The sequence below is a fragment of the Phalacrocorax aristotelis genome, chromosome 1 (genome assembly GCF_949628215.1).
Source record: "Phalacrocorax aristotelis chromosome 1, bGulAri2.1, whole genome shotgun sequence".
NCBI classification, from domain to species: Eukaryota; Metazoa; Chordata; class Aves; order Suliformes; family Phalacrocoracidae; genus Phalacrocorax; species Phalacrocorax aristotelis.
Window position 1 is genome coordinate 18,024,250 of NC_134276.1, and position 17,620 is coordinate 18,041,869.

Genomic DNA, 17,620 nt, shown 5'->3' on the forward strand with positions numbered 1-17,620 from the left:
TGAAAAATATTAAAAATCAGACATTAAATCACTAAAATGCTCATGACATCTTATTTTTAAGTTATTTCTCTTGCAGTGACACAAATTTACAAAGATCCTACAGAAAATAATTCACAACACAGTAGACTTCTACCTCTGACAGACTTATTTGCCAAAATAGAGCAGGGGGGAAGAAAAAAGTACTAGTTCTTCAGGAAAGTGGCAGAAGACCACAAAGGGACTAGAAACAAACACTTATTCAACCCTGTAATATTGCCTTAACTTCTACTACGCTAAGGGCCTTCCACTTGCCACTGAGACCTTTTCCCTGTAGCAACGCAGTCTTCTGTTTGCAAGTTTCCACCCTTTCCCTTATCCACTGGCAGGATGCTGTGGCAATGTTTTCGTCCTTGTACTTCTGCCCCTGTCCTGCTCTCCCAGCTCTGCACCTGCAAAGCCCGAGCCTGCTATGTCAGGTTTCCCACAGAAAGTGATTGACATTTATGTGAGAATCTCCCTTCCCCTCCATCCTTTCCTACTCCCATTTTTAACTTTCACACAAGAGAAAAAAACAAAACCTTGTGAATAACAGTAGACAGTAGCCAGTAGCCCTTTAAATAGCAGACAGGTATTTTGCAGTGACATCGATGTACAAAGCTTAACAATCAATTAATGTGCAACTCTTGCCTCTGATCAGAGTGTGCTCCAATCAGCGCTAACAGCACCACCAGCAGGAGCAACCAGCAGGGAGTTTCCTGATGAAAACTATATTCTTATTACCAGAAAAGTACTATGGTGGACTGCCTGCTGCACTAGAGAGATGCCATGGGGAGGAGAGTCAGCTGGGGATATCCCTGAGATTATTTTTTCTTTTCTGGCCATTGGAGTGTTTTTCCTTAAGATTCTCTTTCTTTCTTTTTTTTTTATTGTCATCATCAGTAACTGTTACCATTAAAGCTATCATTTGCCACCAGCTATGGACTGTCTCATCACCCTTTGTGCAACGGGTCAGCTTGACAGTACTACTTCATATTGTAAGAAAGTACAGAAAATGGCATTAATTCTTGTTCAGGGGAGCAACAGCAGGTTTACAAATTACATCATACTTGAACATTGCTGCAATGACCTCAACTTAAAGAACACAAGACTCAAAATCAGAAAGTAATTTTCTGTACAGCTTGCTTCTGCAACAGTGTATTTGTATTAATCAAAATGTTCTTAAAATTTACACCATTTTCTACAAAAAGTCACTGTGATAATTAAGAACTGGCTTTATGCTAAATACAATATAAAAAAAAACAGTTGCCTCAAACTTTATAAAAACTCCAAAAGCGGAAGCTCTATTTTGAGGAATTGCAATAGCCACATTGATATTATTCTTTCGGCTCAGCTAAAAAATGAAAAACTAAAAACACTGTACACCTGTGGTTTGCCAAGCTTGCAGGTTCATGTGATCTGCACAGTGTCTAAACCAGAAACAGGTAATAAGCAATTAAACAATACCCTTGGTTTTAGAATATATAATACATAACACACCGGTGTTATTCTTAACATATGAAATATCCTTTAATATTTTTTATGGCTTATATAGTTCTCAACTGCAGGGATGAATTCATTCTTTCTTTTTGGTAAAGTCATATGGTTTCCACCACTGTGCAAACTGCAAGACCTTCTTCCTCTGATCCTCAAAATTCTGTCTGATTCCTTTTCTCCAGAGCCGCGGTTCCAAGTCCAGCATGCCACCAATGACTTCCTTTGCAAGTAGAACAAAGGTAGATCATGATAAATGCAAAATTACCATATTACTTAACACTATTTACCATAAAATATAGAAATATTTATTTCCAACTGATGACATTATTCGTCCCTGTTTTCTTTAAGTGTTAGTTATTAAAACTGGAAACTCTGAAAAATATACCAATTCAAAAATCAGAATTGTAGTTGTTAGCTGCCTCAGAAAAATTCTTTTAAGTACAGCATAGCAATGCACTGCATAAATGTTCTAACATTGCAAGACTGTTAATAGATTAGAACATTTGTGACTAAAAAAAGAAAAGTTCAGAAAAAAGAAAGCTGCCCATTTTGCTCTTAACTCTTCTTGAAGTAAGCTATATATTGCCCCAATCACTCCTAATGTTTTTGCAATATTGGCTCTTTCAGTAAATGATTGCTGTGACATAATAAAGAGAGGAAGATTTCATTGCAGTTCCTGCATATACTCTATACTACATGGAATAATTTAACCACACATGCATTATAGTAGGCGTTGTCTGAGTTTGTAGGTGTATGCACCCTGATCTATATAAGCAGAAGCCAGTGCACCTATATGAGAATACTATGACCATGAAAAACCTTTTTTTTCCTTCTTCTTCTTCTTAATTAGATGCAAGTATTTTCCATCTATTAGACTATATGTCAAATATCTAGAGTTCCTATTAATTTGAAAGAAACATGGATCTAGAATCACATTCTGAGTATCAGCCAGTGAAGAAATCAATTATTCCTTTGCTCAACAAGCTAAGTTATAATGACTTACCAAGAAAAGCCAGCTCATAAATTGCGATACCGTACATCTGTTACAGCAGCATCTGTTTTAATTACTTAAATTTTACAAAATAGAGTATAATTGGTAGGTAAATTGATCTTTTACACAACAATACCTTTCCAAAGTAATGAGGAAACTTGTGTTGATCTTCAATGACATGAGCAAATCCTCCTTCAAGGCCAAAGTCCACAGAAAAGTATGGTAATCCTTTAGGAACCTATACACACAAAATCACACTTTTAGATGTTTAACGGACCGTAGGCATTTAGTTAACCTTTCCACAGCTTAATAAATCTGAACGTGGTTTTACAGTTGATCGTATCACATCTTATTTTAAACCATCTCTAAAACCAATTATATGTAGTATAAAATTGCAACAGAGAAACAGTAAAACAAACAGGCAAGGGGAAAGAACAACGCACAACTAGATAAAAGGACACTGAAATCTGAAAAGGCGATGGCTGGGTGCCAGAACCTCCAGAGGACACCACTGCAGCACCAGGTAAGAGGTGGGGAGGGACCAGGCAGCAGCATACACACTGAGCAAATGCCTTCCCAACTCCATGTCTCTGAATTACGTGGGTTGAGTAGAACTTTTAAGACAACCACCAGCAAGCTCCATTTATTAAAGATAAGGTGTTGTGTGATAACAGGAAATGTTTACAGAGGAAACACTGACACTTACGGGGAAGGGAAACACCTCTAGGAAGAATACACTACCAGAAAACCACACTACCTGACTGGAAGTTATCATTAACTTGCTGAATCAGACAATTTAATAATTCAGTCAGCCTACAGAGGAGACACTGGTTATCCTGCCACAAGGTAAGACCCTTCAGTCTGACAGAGTGAGAAGTGGATTAATTTATTGCTACAGTATTGCAAGTAATTTCCGCTGTTTCACTGCAACAAGTTATCCTCCACTCTTTTAATTGTTGAGGATGTTCCTGTACAGATAAGATTTACAAAGCTTCAAATTCATAAGCATTTCCTCTGCTACAGTCCAAATAACTGCACAATTTTCACACAGCACATTCCATATATTGATTGGAAAGCCCCTCTAAAAATAATTAAGATTTAATATAGAGGGGCAATGTAGCACAGCGAGAAACAGAAAACATTTTCAATGAAATTTAAAAATCATTAAATAAGGAAAAAATGGGTCAGCGGGTGACACCTTCAGGAAAATGTCAGCTTTATCTTATTTGTGTCTAGCAATGTATCGGGTCTGGCTGGGATGGAGTTCATTTTCGTCACAGCAGCCCACATGGTGCTGAGTTTTGGACTGGTGACTAAACCTGCGTTGCTGTCATGCCAGTGTTTTGGCTATTGCTGAACAGTGCCTGCTGCCAGGTCAGCTCTCTTGGCTGTGCCCACTCCCAGCACATTGCCCACCCCCAGCTCCCTCGCTGCGGGGAGCAGAGGGAGAAGAGAAGGCCTTGATGCTGTGCAAGGGATAGATGCTTAGGCTCTGTGCCTCTGGACACTAGTTTCTGCACACAATCCACCCATTAGATGATGTCTCAGCCATGTCTGACCCTCCTTCCAGGCACCACCGTCTCCTAATACAACTCTCCAACTTCCCAAAGCTCAGCTTGGTCTCTAAACTATACTCTCATATCTCTGTGAAGGCTACAGGCATTTATTCTGCTCTTAAGTAACATTAAAATCACACAACTGTGTAAAAATTTATACTCAGGTGCATTTTACTAATTTAAAGATGACTTAATCTGAAAACTGGCCTACCTTCAATTTGGTATATAATACAATCACAAAAACATATGGCTAAAAGATTCTTAAAGAAATAAGCGCCCTGATGCCCCACCATGTGTCAAGAATATTATACTTCATTTATTTGCTACAGATATTGGCTTTCCCTGTTCTGAAAAACCGATGAGCAGAAGATATCCAATACATACCTATTTTGCTGTCTGTTTACATCCACCTTAAGTGTCAAGTCTTCTCTAAGTCCGTGCTACAAATCAATTGAATTCCTTCTTGTGTGCACGCAGCAGTGCTAGCAAACAACTAAGTACTATCTTCTTTAAAACAATCTCCTTTATACAGAAAACTACCATCATATCCCATTTCAGTCCCTTCCTTCCTAGACTGCACAACTTCTAAACCACTTCTATAGTTAAGTTTTCTAACCTATGCTCTCCTCTTCTCTAACTGTCTTGAAATGCTCTGCCCAAAACCAGACCCAAATTTTCCAGGTGAAGCCTCACCACTTTGAATAAGGTGACCCATAACTGACTCCCATTATATCTATATGACATTTCAGCTTATGTGGCAGAACAAATTTTGTCTTTTTACTACATGTGCTGTCACTGTTGTTTTAGTTCGAGAGTCATCACAATATACAAAACCTCTCCTACTACACAGCCACCCAATCCCTTACTCTTCTACATTTAATTTCTATTTGTCATATCAGGCTTCATGCCTCATTGTTAAAACCTATCTCCTTTTTCTCCTAAACTAGGATTTTATTTAGTCCAAAGGTCTTACATTTACTAAAAGACACTTTCAGAAATTAAGAATTATTACTACATAGTAGTAAACTACTTGTGGTAAAGTCTTATACCACACATCTTTCACTTTAATATTAAAAAGATGGAACAATCTTTGAACCTAAGAGTTTCAGCATTATTCCTTTAAGATTTGTATATGCAAAGTTGTTTCAGTTTAGTATCCAGGAGACAGACAGAGGACTGTTCCCTTGTTTTAGGAAAAAAGGACTTACGATGCTATTTATATTTTCACTTCATAAACTTAGCAACACAAAAGGTTGTTCTAGGTCAGCGAAAAAGACACATCATATTTTTTCCAGGAAAGTAATTTGCAAATCTTTGATCTACCTTAATTCTTAAAGTTAATCAAGAAAATTATGCTGGTACGTGTTCTCCTCAAAGTGCCAGCTTTGTTCTCAACCAATGCTTGCAGCTCAGTCCACCTATTGTTGAAATAAATAGGAATCTTTTCCCTAACGTCAGTTAGGAGTTCAGTCAGTCTCTCAATTCTCATCACGCCTATGCCATCTCCTGATCCACTAATCTAATTACGTTCCCTTTCTTCTCTGTTTGAAACAGTTTATAACGAAAAAAGATGAGAAGAATTTGCTGAGAAAGTCAGTGTTCAGTACACTTCATTACTTACAGATTTCCGAACATCTTTTGAAGAAAGATCAATTAACTTCTTGTTCACAGACCACTCTTCATCAGACTCCATTATAGCTTTCTGTAAAATAATTTTATCTAAATGTGAAAACAGTCCTTCACGCAGCAAGCAAAGAACTTCTCTATGTAGTGAAGTATATTGCACTGCAAGTATCAATTATTTCTTAACAAAGTAACTTTATCTTGGCAACCTTTCTGATTTCCAGAACTTACATACTTTATAAAGGCATTGTATAATATCCTCAAACTCACTTAATCCTTGTCCTCTTATTTTTTTTTTTAATTTTAACTTTTGCCTGACACAAATTATCTCTAACAAGTCTCAACTAAAAGTTCACCTTCTCTTTTTACTAAGCTCATACAAAACCTCTTATGAATTCATTACAGTATATTAGCCTTTCTTCTTTTTTAAATACTAAGAGGAAAACCCAGCTTAGAAGGCTAATTGCGCTTAAAAACCTTTAAAGCCATCTCTGTATCCTCCACAGTATGGAAGCAGGTATAGTGTAGGTACCTTTTAAATTTCATTAGCTGTATATTTTAATGGTGGAAACTTCAGAAAGGAAGTTCTGTGTACATGGCATTGCATTAAATCTTGTACTTCGTCTTTCCTTTAGCATTCAGACAAAACACAAGTTTTATCAGCACTTGAAGCATAGCAAGAGTGGAGAGCTTCAGGTGTGGTAGAAGTTACTGCATTGCTGTTCATCATACTGACTGCTCCACTTCATCACAAACCGATCACATTATTTTTTTCCAGAAAACAAAAACAATATTTAAAAGAACAAATAAAATAATTTATTTATAAAAGGCAAATCATGATCCAGTTGCTGAAAGCCAAAAGGCCTCTGTTCCAGGCAGAAGTTTCAATACGCCTTTCCTTACAGGGTCAGTGGAAAGAGACCAGAAAAGCTATAGAAGAAATATTTATCATGCTGTCTAATATTCATCAGAGACCTAAGACACACATAAAATTTGGGTCTACTGAAATAAAATGGGGATGAAACATTATAAATTGGTATGTCTTTAAACAGTTGACATTATTTTCTCGTTTTATGCTTGCCAAGGCATTTGTATGGGGTTTTAAGCTTATACAACAGGACTTAAGTGAGAACTACTGCAATCCTTACAGCACTTCAAGAAACTACTATTCTCTCCCCGTCTTCCAGTATTTGTCAGTGCAGTCAGACTTGAGGCAAATGCACATTGACATACAGCTCTTCCAGTGACTACTTAAAAACCAGAATTTACCTCACAGGGCTTGTTTTAAGATCAAGGAATAGGATCAAAGAATGGATCATGAAGTAGGATCAAAGAATCCATCTTTTCAAAAATAGTACTTGAATATCAAAAAAGTTTTCCAGAAATAGATGAATTATGATAAATACATTCAAATTACCTAAGAAAAAAAATTTTTGTGTACCTTAAAGTAGATTGGAGCCACATCGCCTACTTCTTTTGGAAGAGGAATGCATTCATACACCATGTGATACCGTTTCTTCATACCCATGTTTGTTTCTAGGAACACACAGTCCAAGTCTTTAGCTTCAAACATTTTCACCAACACACTTCTGAACATCTGTTTGGGGGGGCGGGAAGTGTAATTTGAATTAGCTTTTCAAAGCATTCAGATATATATTACGTTATTTCACTAACATACATTATATTCATAATAAACTCATAATAAAAATTTTAAGAGCAGATATCATACTAGGGAAATTCCATATTATTCAACAATTTAACATGAACTGTATTTCCTAAGATACAAAGATAAGAAGTCTAGAAAATTATTGTGAAATACGCTTTATAATGAACACTACAAAATCAGTTTTAATAAATACCACATATTTTTACAGTTGAAAATAAAACTATGTTGAACTTCATAACTGTGATGCTCCATAAAACAATATGGCTTTAACAGTAGGCCCCTAGCTTACAATTTCTAAGTTAATATCTTGGCTGGTATTGACTCTAGATACCATTACCCTTCCACTATTCATTCCAGTTACACTTTTAACAATAACAAAAAAAAAACGAACCCAAAACCAAACCAAACAAAAAACCACACCACATTTCTACCTGGTATACTTGACCTTTAAGGAAAATATTAACATTGCCTCCAAAGAAAGCCACTGCTATAACCACCAGCTGTATGTATGGAAGCCAATCAAATGCAATACTGTAATGCACCTGGCCTCAGTGGTACCACTTCCCCTTAGTGATTAGGTGCTGCACCTATTCAAAGTGTATTTCAATTTACTATTCTGCTACCTCCAATGTCAGGGCCCTGCACACACTCAACAGGCTCTGCAGCCCCTTGTACCTGCTGGGGCTCCGGCTGCCCACGCAGATGGGCAGCTCTGACACGGTGCACCTATAAGCTGGGATCAGGCACAGCAGAAAGAACTGGGGAAAAAAGAGCTGTGAGAAGTGGGGGCCTGGCCACCCCTGCACTCCGGAGCTGCAGTTAAGCTCAGGCCCTCACTTTTGGTCCTTGCCTGAGCTAAGTTTCAGGGATGCCTGTGCCCAGCCATGTGCCTGGTTGATCTTGACCCTGACTTGCTGACTTGACCTTGAACCTAACTCATCACTGCAGACTTGTCTAGCCATCACTGGGCTGTGGCTGATCCTGTCTACCATCATGGGACCTGCTCTCTTCTCCTGAGTTGGGTACCATGGGACTGCACCTTGTCAGTGAGGTGACTTCCCTGACCTGTCTTGCCCACCACCTTCCACCCACCCCTGCCTTGCCTTCCCTGTGGAGCAGCCCACTCTTGCTGCTCCCTGACTCTTGCCAGTCGGTATTTGTATCCAAGATATGCAAGAGCATCATTCTACAGCTTACAATGTAGATGCTGAACTAAATTATCAAGCACAAGGGACAATTTCAGGGACTCCTTCAGACTCATTTTCAAATGCACAAAAGATCTGACTTTGTGACAGGGTGAATGTTTCTGAAAGTGTCCCAAGACCTTGAAAACTGCTTTTTAAAAATTAAGATCTTTGTATTACACTTATGTGGAAATGGTATAGGGAGCATGTCTAAGCCAAGAAATCACTGAAACTGTATGAGCCACATAGACCACAGGGACCATAGCTCTACAACTCACAGGTTGCCCTTTATGTGCTGATTTTTTTTTTCGATTAACAAGGCTTAGAAGTACAAATAACACAATTAAAAGTCTAATCCCATCTAAAGGTTTAAGATTCCCTATCTTAATGTAAATGGAGAGTCAAACAAGCATAAGCAAATACACATATTCATAAACATCAGCAAGTACTGAAGTAAAACAGATGGAAAACAAATCATTACCACATTACCAGGTTTTCAATGCAACAGGACTAGAAATTGAGCTCTCTTCTCTCCACTCCTTTGTCACCTTGCACAGTATGAATCAAACTAAAAGTCTGTGAAACATGGCCAAATATATATCTTAAGCAGGTATCTAAGCTCTCCAAAGCAGGCCCTTGTGCCTTGAATTTTTCCTCACAAATAAGCTGCTCCATGCTGTGACAAGAAAATGCTACCACCATGCCCCTAACACACCCGATGAAACACAGCTAGAAGATACTGCCCAGTGAATATATCACTGTACTATGACTGGTACAGGACTTTACTGCACAGTGACAGATGACTCTGAAGTAATAGCTTGTTACCTACTCCCCCTCACACCGGTACCCAGACCTCTACTTCTGAAATACACCAAAGCAAGCAACTGTGGTGAGATAAAAGAAATACTAAACCAAGGGTTGGGAAGGACTATTACTTATAGTTGCTACTCTACAATAGCAACTGAAATGCAAATCCCTTGAAAAGTCTAAAATATCTGCAGACGTTGGCTAACGTTTCCCAGACTTCAATTTCTTCTTTTTAAATACATTGCACTTTTCCTCCAAATTCTGAGCGGGCCAAAATATCAAGGACAATTAGCACTGGAAAGGGCAAAACCATTCATAAGAGCAAATAAAAGGACTTGGCTTATGCTCGGATGCACACAACATTGATACATGTAACCGTTCACGCAATACAGGACATGTAAAAATTTATGTGTTTTAATATTTAAAAAGTTACATACATATTTACTTTGGCAAGTGAGCACATCAGTCTAAAACACACAATATGTTAAATTCAAGTTCCTGAAGGCATACAGTATAAAGAACCCTTCTTGAACATATCTTAAAAAGAAATATCCCAGAAAAAACAGCTACCTAACACGCTCAACACAACATTTTATGAATATTTAAAGTGATTTTTTTTTTCACTCAACAGCAATATAAAATACGTCTCTGGCATCAGAAAGTTAGTTTAGTCACTGAGTAAATGTATGCTTATACTCCTGCTAAAGCCTTCAAAGACTCCTCCTATTGAATTACATAGAAGCTGGAAAATAAAAACAAAATAATAAAAAAAGAAATCTGTGTCCATCATCTCCCAAAGTCCTTTTACCAACAAGTTGCATTTTCTAGCAAGGAAAAGACTAGCATTGAATACAGGAATTACATTTGCTTAGCTTTTCTTTATCCTATTTTCCTTCTCATACAAATTTAGAAAAATTAACAACTATTTAGTAAAAAGATGTCAGCATAAATAGAAGATATAGAATAAAAGTATTTATCACTTTTCCCCTTGCTCTGCTGTTCCTCCTGATCCCTACTTGTTGCACTTATTCATTTCTTATTCAACTTTCTTAGGCATTTCTATTATATACAAAAGAACTCCTTTCCCTTCCTGTTTGGAAGGAGCACAACTTACTAGGAAACACTGTATAAAAATTACATCAGCCTTGAGAGTCAATGTGGGGAGCAAATTTGGAAATTCAGAGAATCCATCTGCCAGGCTTGAGGCAAGATCAACGTTACTTAAACCATTTCAAACTTGTGAATTAACATGCTTTTAAATCTAAACAACTGCAAGCAACAAAGTATCCAATATATCCAATATTTTTATATATGAGGTTGCGAGTGTTTTACCCTTGTAATAATCCTGATGGCGGGGGGGGGGGGGCGGGGCAGGGAAGGCCAATCACCATCAATCTCTTAAGCAGAACCTTGTTACATTCTTCCCTTGATTTTCCTTTCCCAAAGGTAGCAGAACTCAAAACCTTCAAAATATCTCCATAAGACACGTGGAAAGCATGACCCATCACATTTGGCACTTTATTCTTATAATTCTTTTCAAAAAAAAGTAGGAAATTGTATTCTAACAGAGCCCTCACTAGTCTGAAGAAGAATGAGATAGTTATCTCTCAATTGACATCCACTGAAAACCCAGATTAGCTTAAAAAACCTGAAGAGATGCAAACAACATATCTTTAGCTTATGTTCCATTATAAGTGATCTTTCTGTCCTGACAATCCTTTTTCTCCCCTTGGCACTCCCAAGGAAATCCTAACTGCCAAGCCAGTTATTCCATTTGCTGTAAGGGATCAGCTGTACCTACATCATCCCCGAGAGATGTTCCTCTAACCTGGTTTCAAAGATCTCCAACAGCAAACATCCTGCAGCATTTAAGGCAACTTTTTCTAGTACTTATAAATGAGCACTTTTCTTCAGTGTTTACCCGGTTATCTCCCTTTTTCAATTTTTGACCACTACTTTTCATCCATAACGTGACAATGTTCTGCCCCTTAGCAGGATCAGAAAAGGGCTGCTTATGACAAGTATATTATTATTCAAAACAACATTATTTTACAAAAACATTAGAACATGAGACAGTGTCTCAGCTGACCTGGATTTCTTCCCAGATGTCTTCATCCAAAAGAGTGGCTGCAGTATAGTGCTGTAGAGGGGCTACCAGGCAGTGACCTTCAGTAAGGGACTGGTTCCTTGGTAGAGACAAGTATACCTACAAAAAGTGAAGAAAACCTGAAGTGCCTATTTTTCTAGCATTAAAAACCTTCTATTGCTAATGCTAAGAAATACACCATTTGCTAAAATTTAAACCAATAGAAGCCATTACATTCTAATTACAGCAAGATTTCAGTCATCTTAGTGTTTTTAAAAAGGTCCCATTAACCATAAGTGGCTCCAATGAGCTAGTTTCACTCTCCAAATAGTGCTAGTTGCACTATCCAGGCAGCAGCTCCATCAAGGCAGTGGTGACAGCCTCATAGACCAAGCCGTATCCTATTACGAAATCACAATACTTTTTAAAATATAGACATATGCATCTGTATGCATTTTTAATAAAAGATTATATATAAATCAAGTAGGCCAACAGCATCCTGGCTTGTATTAGGAATAGCATGGCCATCAGGAGTAGGGAAGTGATCGTGCCCCTGTACATACAGAAAGGAACAGGAAGTCCCATCTCATTAACACGTGGCTCAGAGGATGGTGCCAACGGTGGAATTTTGGGTTCTTTTGATCATGGGACAGTTTACATGGCCCCAGGCCTGCTGGAGACAGATGGGGTTCACCTGTCGCAAAGGGGAAAAAGGATTCTGGCTCAGGAATTAGCAGGCCTCATTGAGAGAGCTATAAACTAGATATGAAGGGTGAAGGGGATAAAACCAGGCTTGCTAGGGTTGAGCCTAGGGGTGGCATGCCTGTGTTGCAGATGAGATCCATAGATCAACTGAAGATGAGGAGAAGGCTGAGGTACTTAGTGCTTTCTTTGCCTCAGTCTTTAATATTCAGACTGGTCATCCTCGGGGTTTTCAAGCCCCTGTGCTGGGAGATGGAGACAGTATGGAGAATGAAGTCCCAGCTGTTGAAGAGGTGGCAGTCACCAACCTGCTCCTTCACCTGGATGTTCACAAGTCCATGGGGCTGGATGGGATCCACCCAAAGGTACTGAGGGAGCTGGCAAAGGATCTCACCAAGCCACTCTCCATCATTTATCAGCAGTCCTGGTCAACTGGGCAGGTCCCAGATGACTGGAAACTAGCAAATGTGATGCCCCTCTACTAGAAGGGTCAGAACAAAGAACCGGGGAACTACAGGCCTGTCAGTCTGACCTCCGTGCCAGGGAAGGTCATGGAGCAGATCATCTTGAATGCCATTATGCGGCATGGGCGGGACAACCAGGGGATCAGGCTCAGCCAGCAGGGGTTTATGAAGGGGAGATCCTGCCTCACTAACCTGGTCTCCTTCTATGATAAAATGACCCGCTTAGTGGATATGGGGAAGGCTGTGGGCGTTGTCTACGTGGACTTTAGTAAGGCCTTTGACACTGCCTCTCACACCATTCTCCTGGAGAAGCTGGCTGCTCATGGCTTGGACAAGTGCACTCTGCGCTGGGTTAAAAACTGGCTGGACGGCCGAGCCCAGAGAGTGGTGGTGAATGGAGTCAAATCCAGTTGGCGGCTGGTCACGACTGGTGTTCCCCACGGCTCAGTGTTGGGGCTGGTCCTGTTCAATATCTTCATTCATGATCTGGATGAGGGGATTGAGTGCACCCTCAGTAAATTTGCAGATGACACCAAGCTGGGTGGGAGTGTCAATCTGCTGGAGGGCAGGAAGGCCCTACAGAGGGACCTGCACAGGCTGGATCGTTGGGCCAGGGCCAACGGTATGAGATTCAACAAGGCCAAGTGCCGGGTCCTGCACTTGGGTCGCAACAACCCCATGCAACGCTACAGGCTTGGGGAGGAGTGGCTGGAGAGCTGCCTGGCAGAAAAGGACCTGAGGGTTTTGGTCAACAGCCACCTGAACATGAGCCAGCAGTGTGCCCAGGTGGCCAAGAAGGCCAACAGCAGCCTGGCTTCTATCAGGAATAGTGTGGCCAGCAGGAGCAGGGAGGTGATCGTGCCCCTGTACTCGGCACTGCTGAGGCCGCACCTCGAGTACTGTGTTCAGTTTTGGGCCCCTCACTGCAACAAGGACATTGAGGTGCTGGAGTGTGTCCAAAGGAGGGCAACAAAGTTGGTGAAGGGTCTGGACAGCAGGTCTTATGAGGAGAGGTTGAGGGAGCTGGGGTTGTTTAGCCTGGAGAAGAGGAGGCTGAGGGGAGACCTTATCGCTCTCTACAACTGCCTGAAAGCAGGTTGTAGTGAGGTGGGTGTTGGTCTCTTCTCCCAGGTCACTAGCGATAGAATGAGAGGAAACGGCTTCAAGCTGCATCAGGGGAGGATTAGATTGCATATTAGGAAAAATTTCTTCACTGAAAGAGTGGTCAGGCATTGGAACAGGCTGCCCAGAGAGGTGGTGGAGTCACCATCCCTGGAGGTATTTAAAAGACGTGTAGATGTGGCACTGTGGGACATGGATTAGGAAACATGGTAGTGTCGGGCTGACGGTTGGACTTGATGATCCTAGGGGTCTTTTCCAACCTTAATGATACTATGATTCTAAATGCATACAGATATAGATATATCTCCTAATATGTATACTAGATGAACACATATATGCATAGACAGATACATATCTGTTTATCTTTTTATATATAATCTATCTATATCAAAACGAAGTGCAATGTACCATAATACATATCTGTGGCATTTAATTCCTTGGCCTATAAGAAGTTTCAAATCAAATGAAAAACATTAATAATAAATGAAAAATTTGGAGAGAAAAAACCCTAAAAAGCTTATACTGCAGTACTTAATACGTTATAAATCCAAATATTTATGCAATTTTTTTAAAAGCATTAACAGAAACAAGAAGGTTCTCCATATCAAACTTCTATTTCAAAGGATTTTAGGACTAAAAATTTATTTCTCCACTCAATTTTCTTTGATATCATTGATACACAATTCTTTACCAGTTCACATTACCTCCAGTGCAGTGTGATTTAGTCTTCCACAAATCCACCTATAGTCTAAACTCTGCACTCAGATCTTTCATTATTGCTCCTGTCTTCCACAAATCCACAAATCAGAAGTTCTGATATCAAAAGATTAGCTTTGTAATTCATGACAGATTTATATCTTTTTCTCCATTACCCTTGAGGAATTGTGAAATCAGTTGGAAGGGCAAGGAAAATAAGATGCAGAACAATAAATCATTTCAGAAGCAATTTCATTCTTAATGTTAGGCACTACAACATTAACACTGCCCTCCTTTCTTTCTTTTTTATTTTTACATTTGTGTTAAATTGCTATTTTCTTACCTTGGTGCCAATTGCAATAATAAGATGTTTAGAAAGTTCACTGCTATCAAAGCAGTATGGGCACTTTTCCATGCGTGCAGCAAGCTGCTGGTGCTCATGTATTGCTTTTCTTCTTTGTATTTCTTCCTCTTCCCCACTGCGCGCTCTTTTGGCTGCTTTGGAAACAAACATATCATCCAGAGTGTAGTACTCTCTGTCAGTTTTTTCCATGAGCTGAAAAGATACACAGAAAAATTGCGTGTGTATGTAAATAGGCAAGAAAAAAATGCTTGGCTCTTTGCAGTATCCTTTACTGAGAAAAGCATAAAGCATGTAAGCAGTAGCATTGCTTCCTTCCATATGGCATCAGCAGCACATGCAATCATCAGGTACATCTCCTGAGAGGAGTCATACACAGTCTTAGACAGTGCAGGTATTAAAATATAGATGTGTACCAGCAGTGAGAAGAGTATATTACTATATCCATCTCAAGTTAAGGGCTAGGTATTTCAATATTAATTTGTCATAACTTCAGCTTTAAATAGATGCACAATTTTTAAAATCATATATTATCATATATTTTATTTCAGTCCTTCTCTCCTATCCTATTACAACTATCATTATCCATTAAATCATCTCTTGTGAAATAAATAGACGATGACTCTGCACCTCATATTCATACTCTGTGAAAAGAGGCCAACAATTAACGCTTACCAAGTGAACAGTACAAAGCCATTTTGTGAAGAAAACAGTCTTTGTCTTCAATATTTAGTCTTTGAGTGCACCTGTTGCTAGATATGAATAATGAACACAACTAGCACTTTACCAGAAACGAGGCTGAATGATCCACAGGTTTTCTGTTTGCTCATTAATTGCTACTTTTTAGTGAAATGTGCCACATTTAAAAGGAAACTCTGAAAATACTAAATTTATTATGAAGACATGCCTGAGGGTCAGTGGTATCCTACAGGATCTCAACAGTGGAAACCACATAAACTGGATGCGTCTCACGTAGATGATATTTGGGAGGGATGGAGTCTGTAGATAGGAACTGGAGGAACTGATGGTGATGCAAGGTGACAGAGGGCATGGTAAGAAGGTAGGCTTATGGCAACAGCAACAAGTGACAATGAGGGAAAGGAAAGCAAGAGAACTATGGGGGTCATGGGACTCAAACCCAAACAGCAGTAGATTTCATTAAGTTTCATAACTCACAGAACACTTTTTTTTTATATGTCTATCTCACATTAGGCTTAATCTTTTTTTTATTTTGATTGCAAACAAATCCCATGACATCTTGCCTAAATCAAGACTTAGCAAGTCTTGACTGTAAAGATTAACTTTTTAAAGGACTTAGAAAAGTACTTCTCCATTTTCTGCTTTGGCTGCTCTACACAACTTTAAAATTATGTGCCATTAACACCCTAAACATTCAACACACATAGCTAAAGCAAATCAGAAAAGCATTTCAAATAATTTTTTCAAGTTCTTCTCTTTAAATGAAATTCCAGTGCTACAATACTTTTATGCCATACTTGACTGGAACTTTGCCTTGAATAGTTTCAGTAATCTGTCTATCAAAATGACAGGGAGAAAGAAAACCCAGTACACTATGTAGATTTCTTGATATTGGAGGTGCTGTTCATTCAGAGTCTTAGCTGATTTAAGTATGAATAGTTTTGCTTCAAGAATTGCTAAGGAAATGGAAGAATTGTCTTCACAATAAGTCCTAATATATTTTAGAATACCTTCTGGGGTAGCCCTAGCAAGGCACTAATGTTAGCTGAAGGCATTCTGAAGGCATACTGTCATAACTGAACCACACTCTCCAAATAAAAGAAAACCTTCTGAATATCCCAGGCATAGTTTATTTAGATAATCTGATATGAAAAGAAATTAAGGCTTTGTTTTGTAGTGTAGAGAAGTACAAAAACACAGACAACAGCTCTTGCTTTTCCTGAACACTGCAATTCTCTAACACAGACCAATAGCTTATTTTTGTATATGCTCAGTACTTTCATTACCAAACAACTAAGGAGCAGCTTCCTTATTATTACTTAATATTTAGCTACATACATTTAACTATTTATCTGCATTTCCTACTGGAAGCCACTGCAGACTAAAATCAACAGTTCAGTACTCCAACTCTATTCTTCTCTTTTACTACAAGGCTGTAATCTATATTTAAGATAAACAGGAGATTCCTCTGCTATAGAAAAACTATTTAGTAGTTTGGGTGTCAAAAATAATCTCTCTGTTCTTCTGCCATATAAGCATAAGAAAGGTAAAACTGGAGCTTTGGTAGAAGAAACGCCAATAAGCACTACCTACAGAATGGCACCTTTTTTTTTTTCTTATTAAAAAACTGTGCCATGAGAATGCAAATCCAGATGAAACAAGACAGCTGGCAGACTACAAAGAAAAGAAAGAATGGAAATCAAAACAAAACACCTTGGATATCAAGAGTACACATGCAGCATGGAATACCATTACTATTTTGCTTTGCTTGCACTAAGAAATATTTATGGAAGGTCCCGGTTTGTTATGCACGACCTCTTTTAAACAACAGTACTTTTCAAAACACCTTAATATACTCTACAGGTCCTCTTATGTAAGTCCTTTACGTCACAGGAACACAAATCAAGAAGTCCATCTAGGGATGAAATATTCATCTTATTAAATGGGCTGGATGATGTCTTTCTGTAACATCCAATAAAGTGCTATATACAATAAGATACCTGGGACCCAAGAAAGTATGCTCACCCAAAAAGCAGTAAACATTTTTAAAGTAAGTGCTGTCTAAAGACCAGATTTGGTTTCTCCTGGTACAGTCATGACTAACAGAAGATCACTACATTTCAAATGGTAATTCAGTAAGACCAAAAAGAA

General features: G+C 38.8%; 1 protein-coding gene across 2 annotated transcripts in view; it reads right to left on the reverse strand.

Annotated features, from left to right (window-relative positions):
• Positions 1-1,140: 1,140 nt before the first annotated feature.
• CWF19L2 (CWF19 like cell cycle control factor 2) overlaps positions 1,141-17,620 on the reverse strand; it is a 99,591-nt gene continuing 83,111 nt past the window's right edge. For both annotated transcript variants that reach the window (XM_075082238.1, XM_075082248.1), the window contains 6 exons: positions 14,753-14,965; positions 11,429-11,545; positions 7,124-7,279; positions 5,681-5,761; positions 2,640-2,741; positions 1,141-1,732 (listed from right to left, as the gene is read on the reverse strand). In XM_075082238.1, the coding sequence (XP_074938339.1) occupies positions 1,592-1,732; positions 2,640-2,741; positions 5,681-5,761; positions 7,124-7,279; positions 11,429-11,545; positions 14,753-14,965 (810 nt within the window). In that variant the 3' untranslated portion in view covers positions 1,141-1,591. The remainder of the gene's footprint in view (positions 1,733-2,639; positions 2,742-5,680; positions 5,762-7,123; positions 7,280-11,428; positions 11,546-14,752; positions 14,966-17,620) is intronic.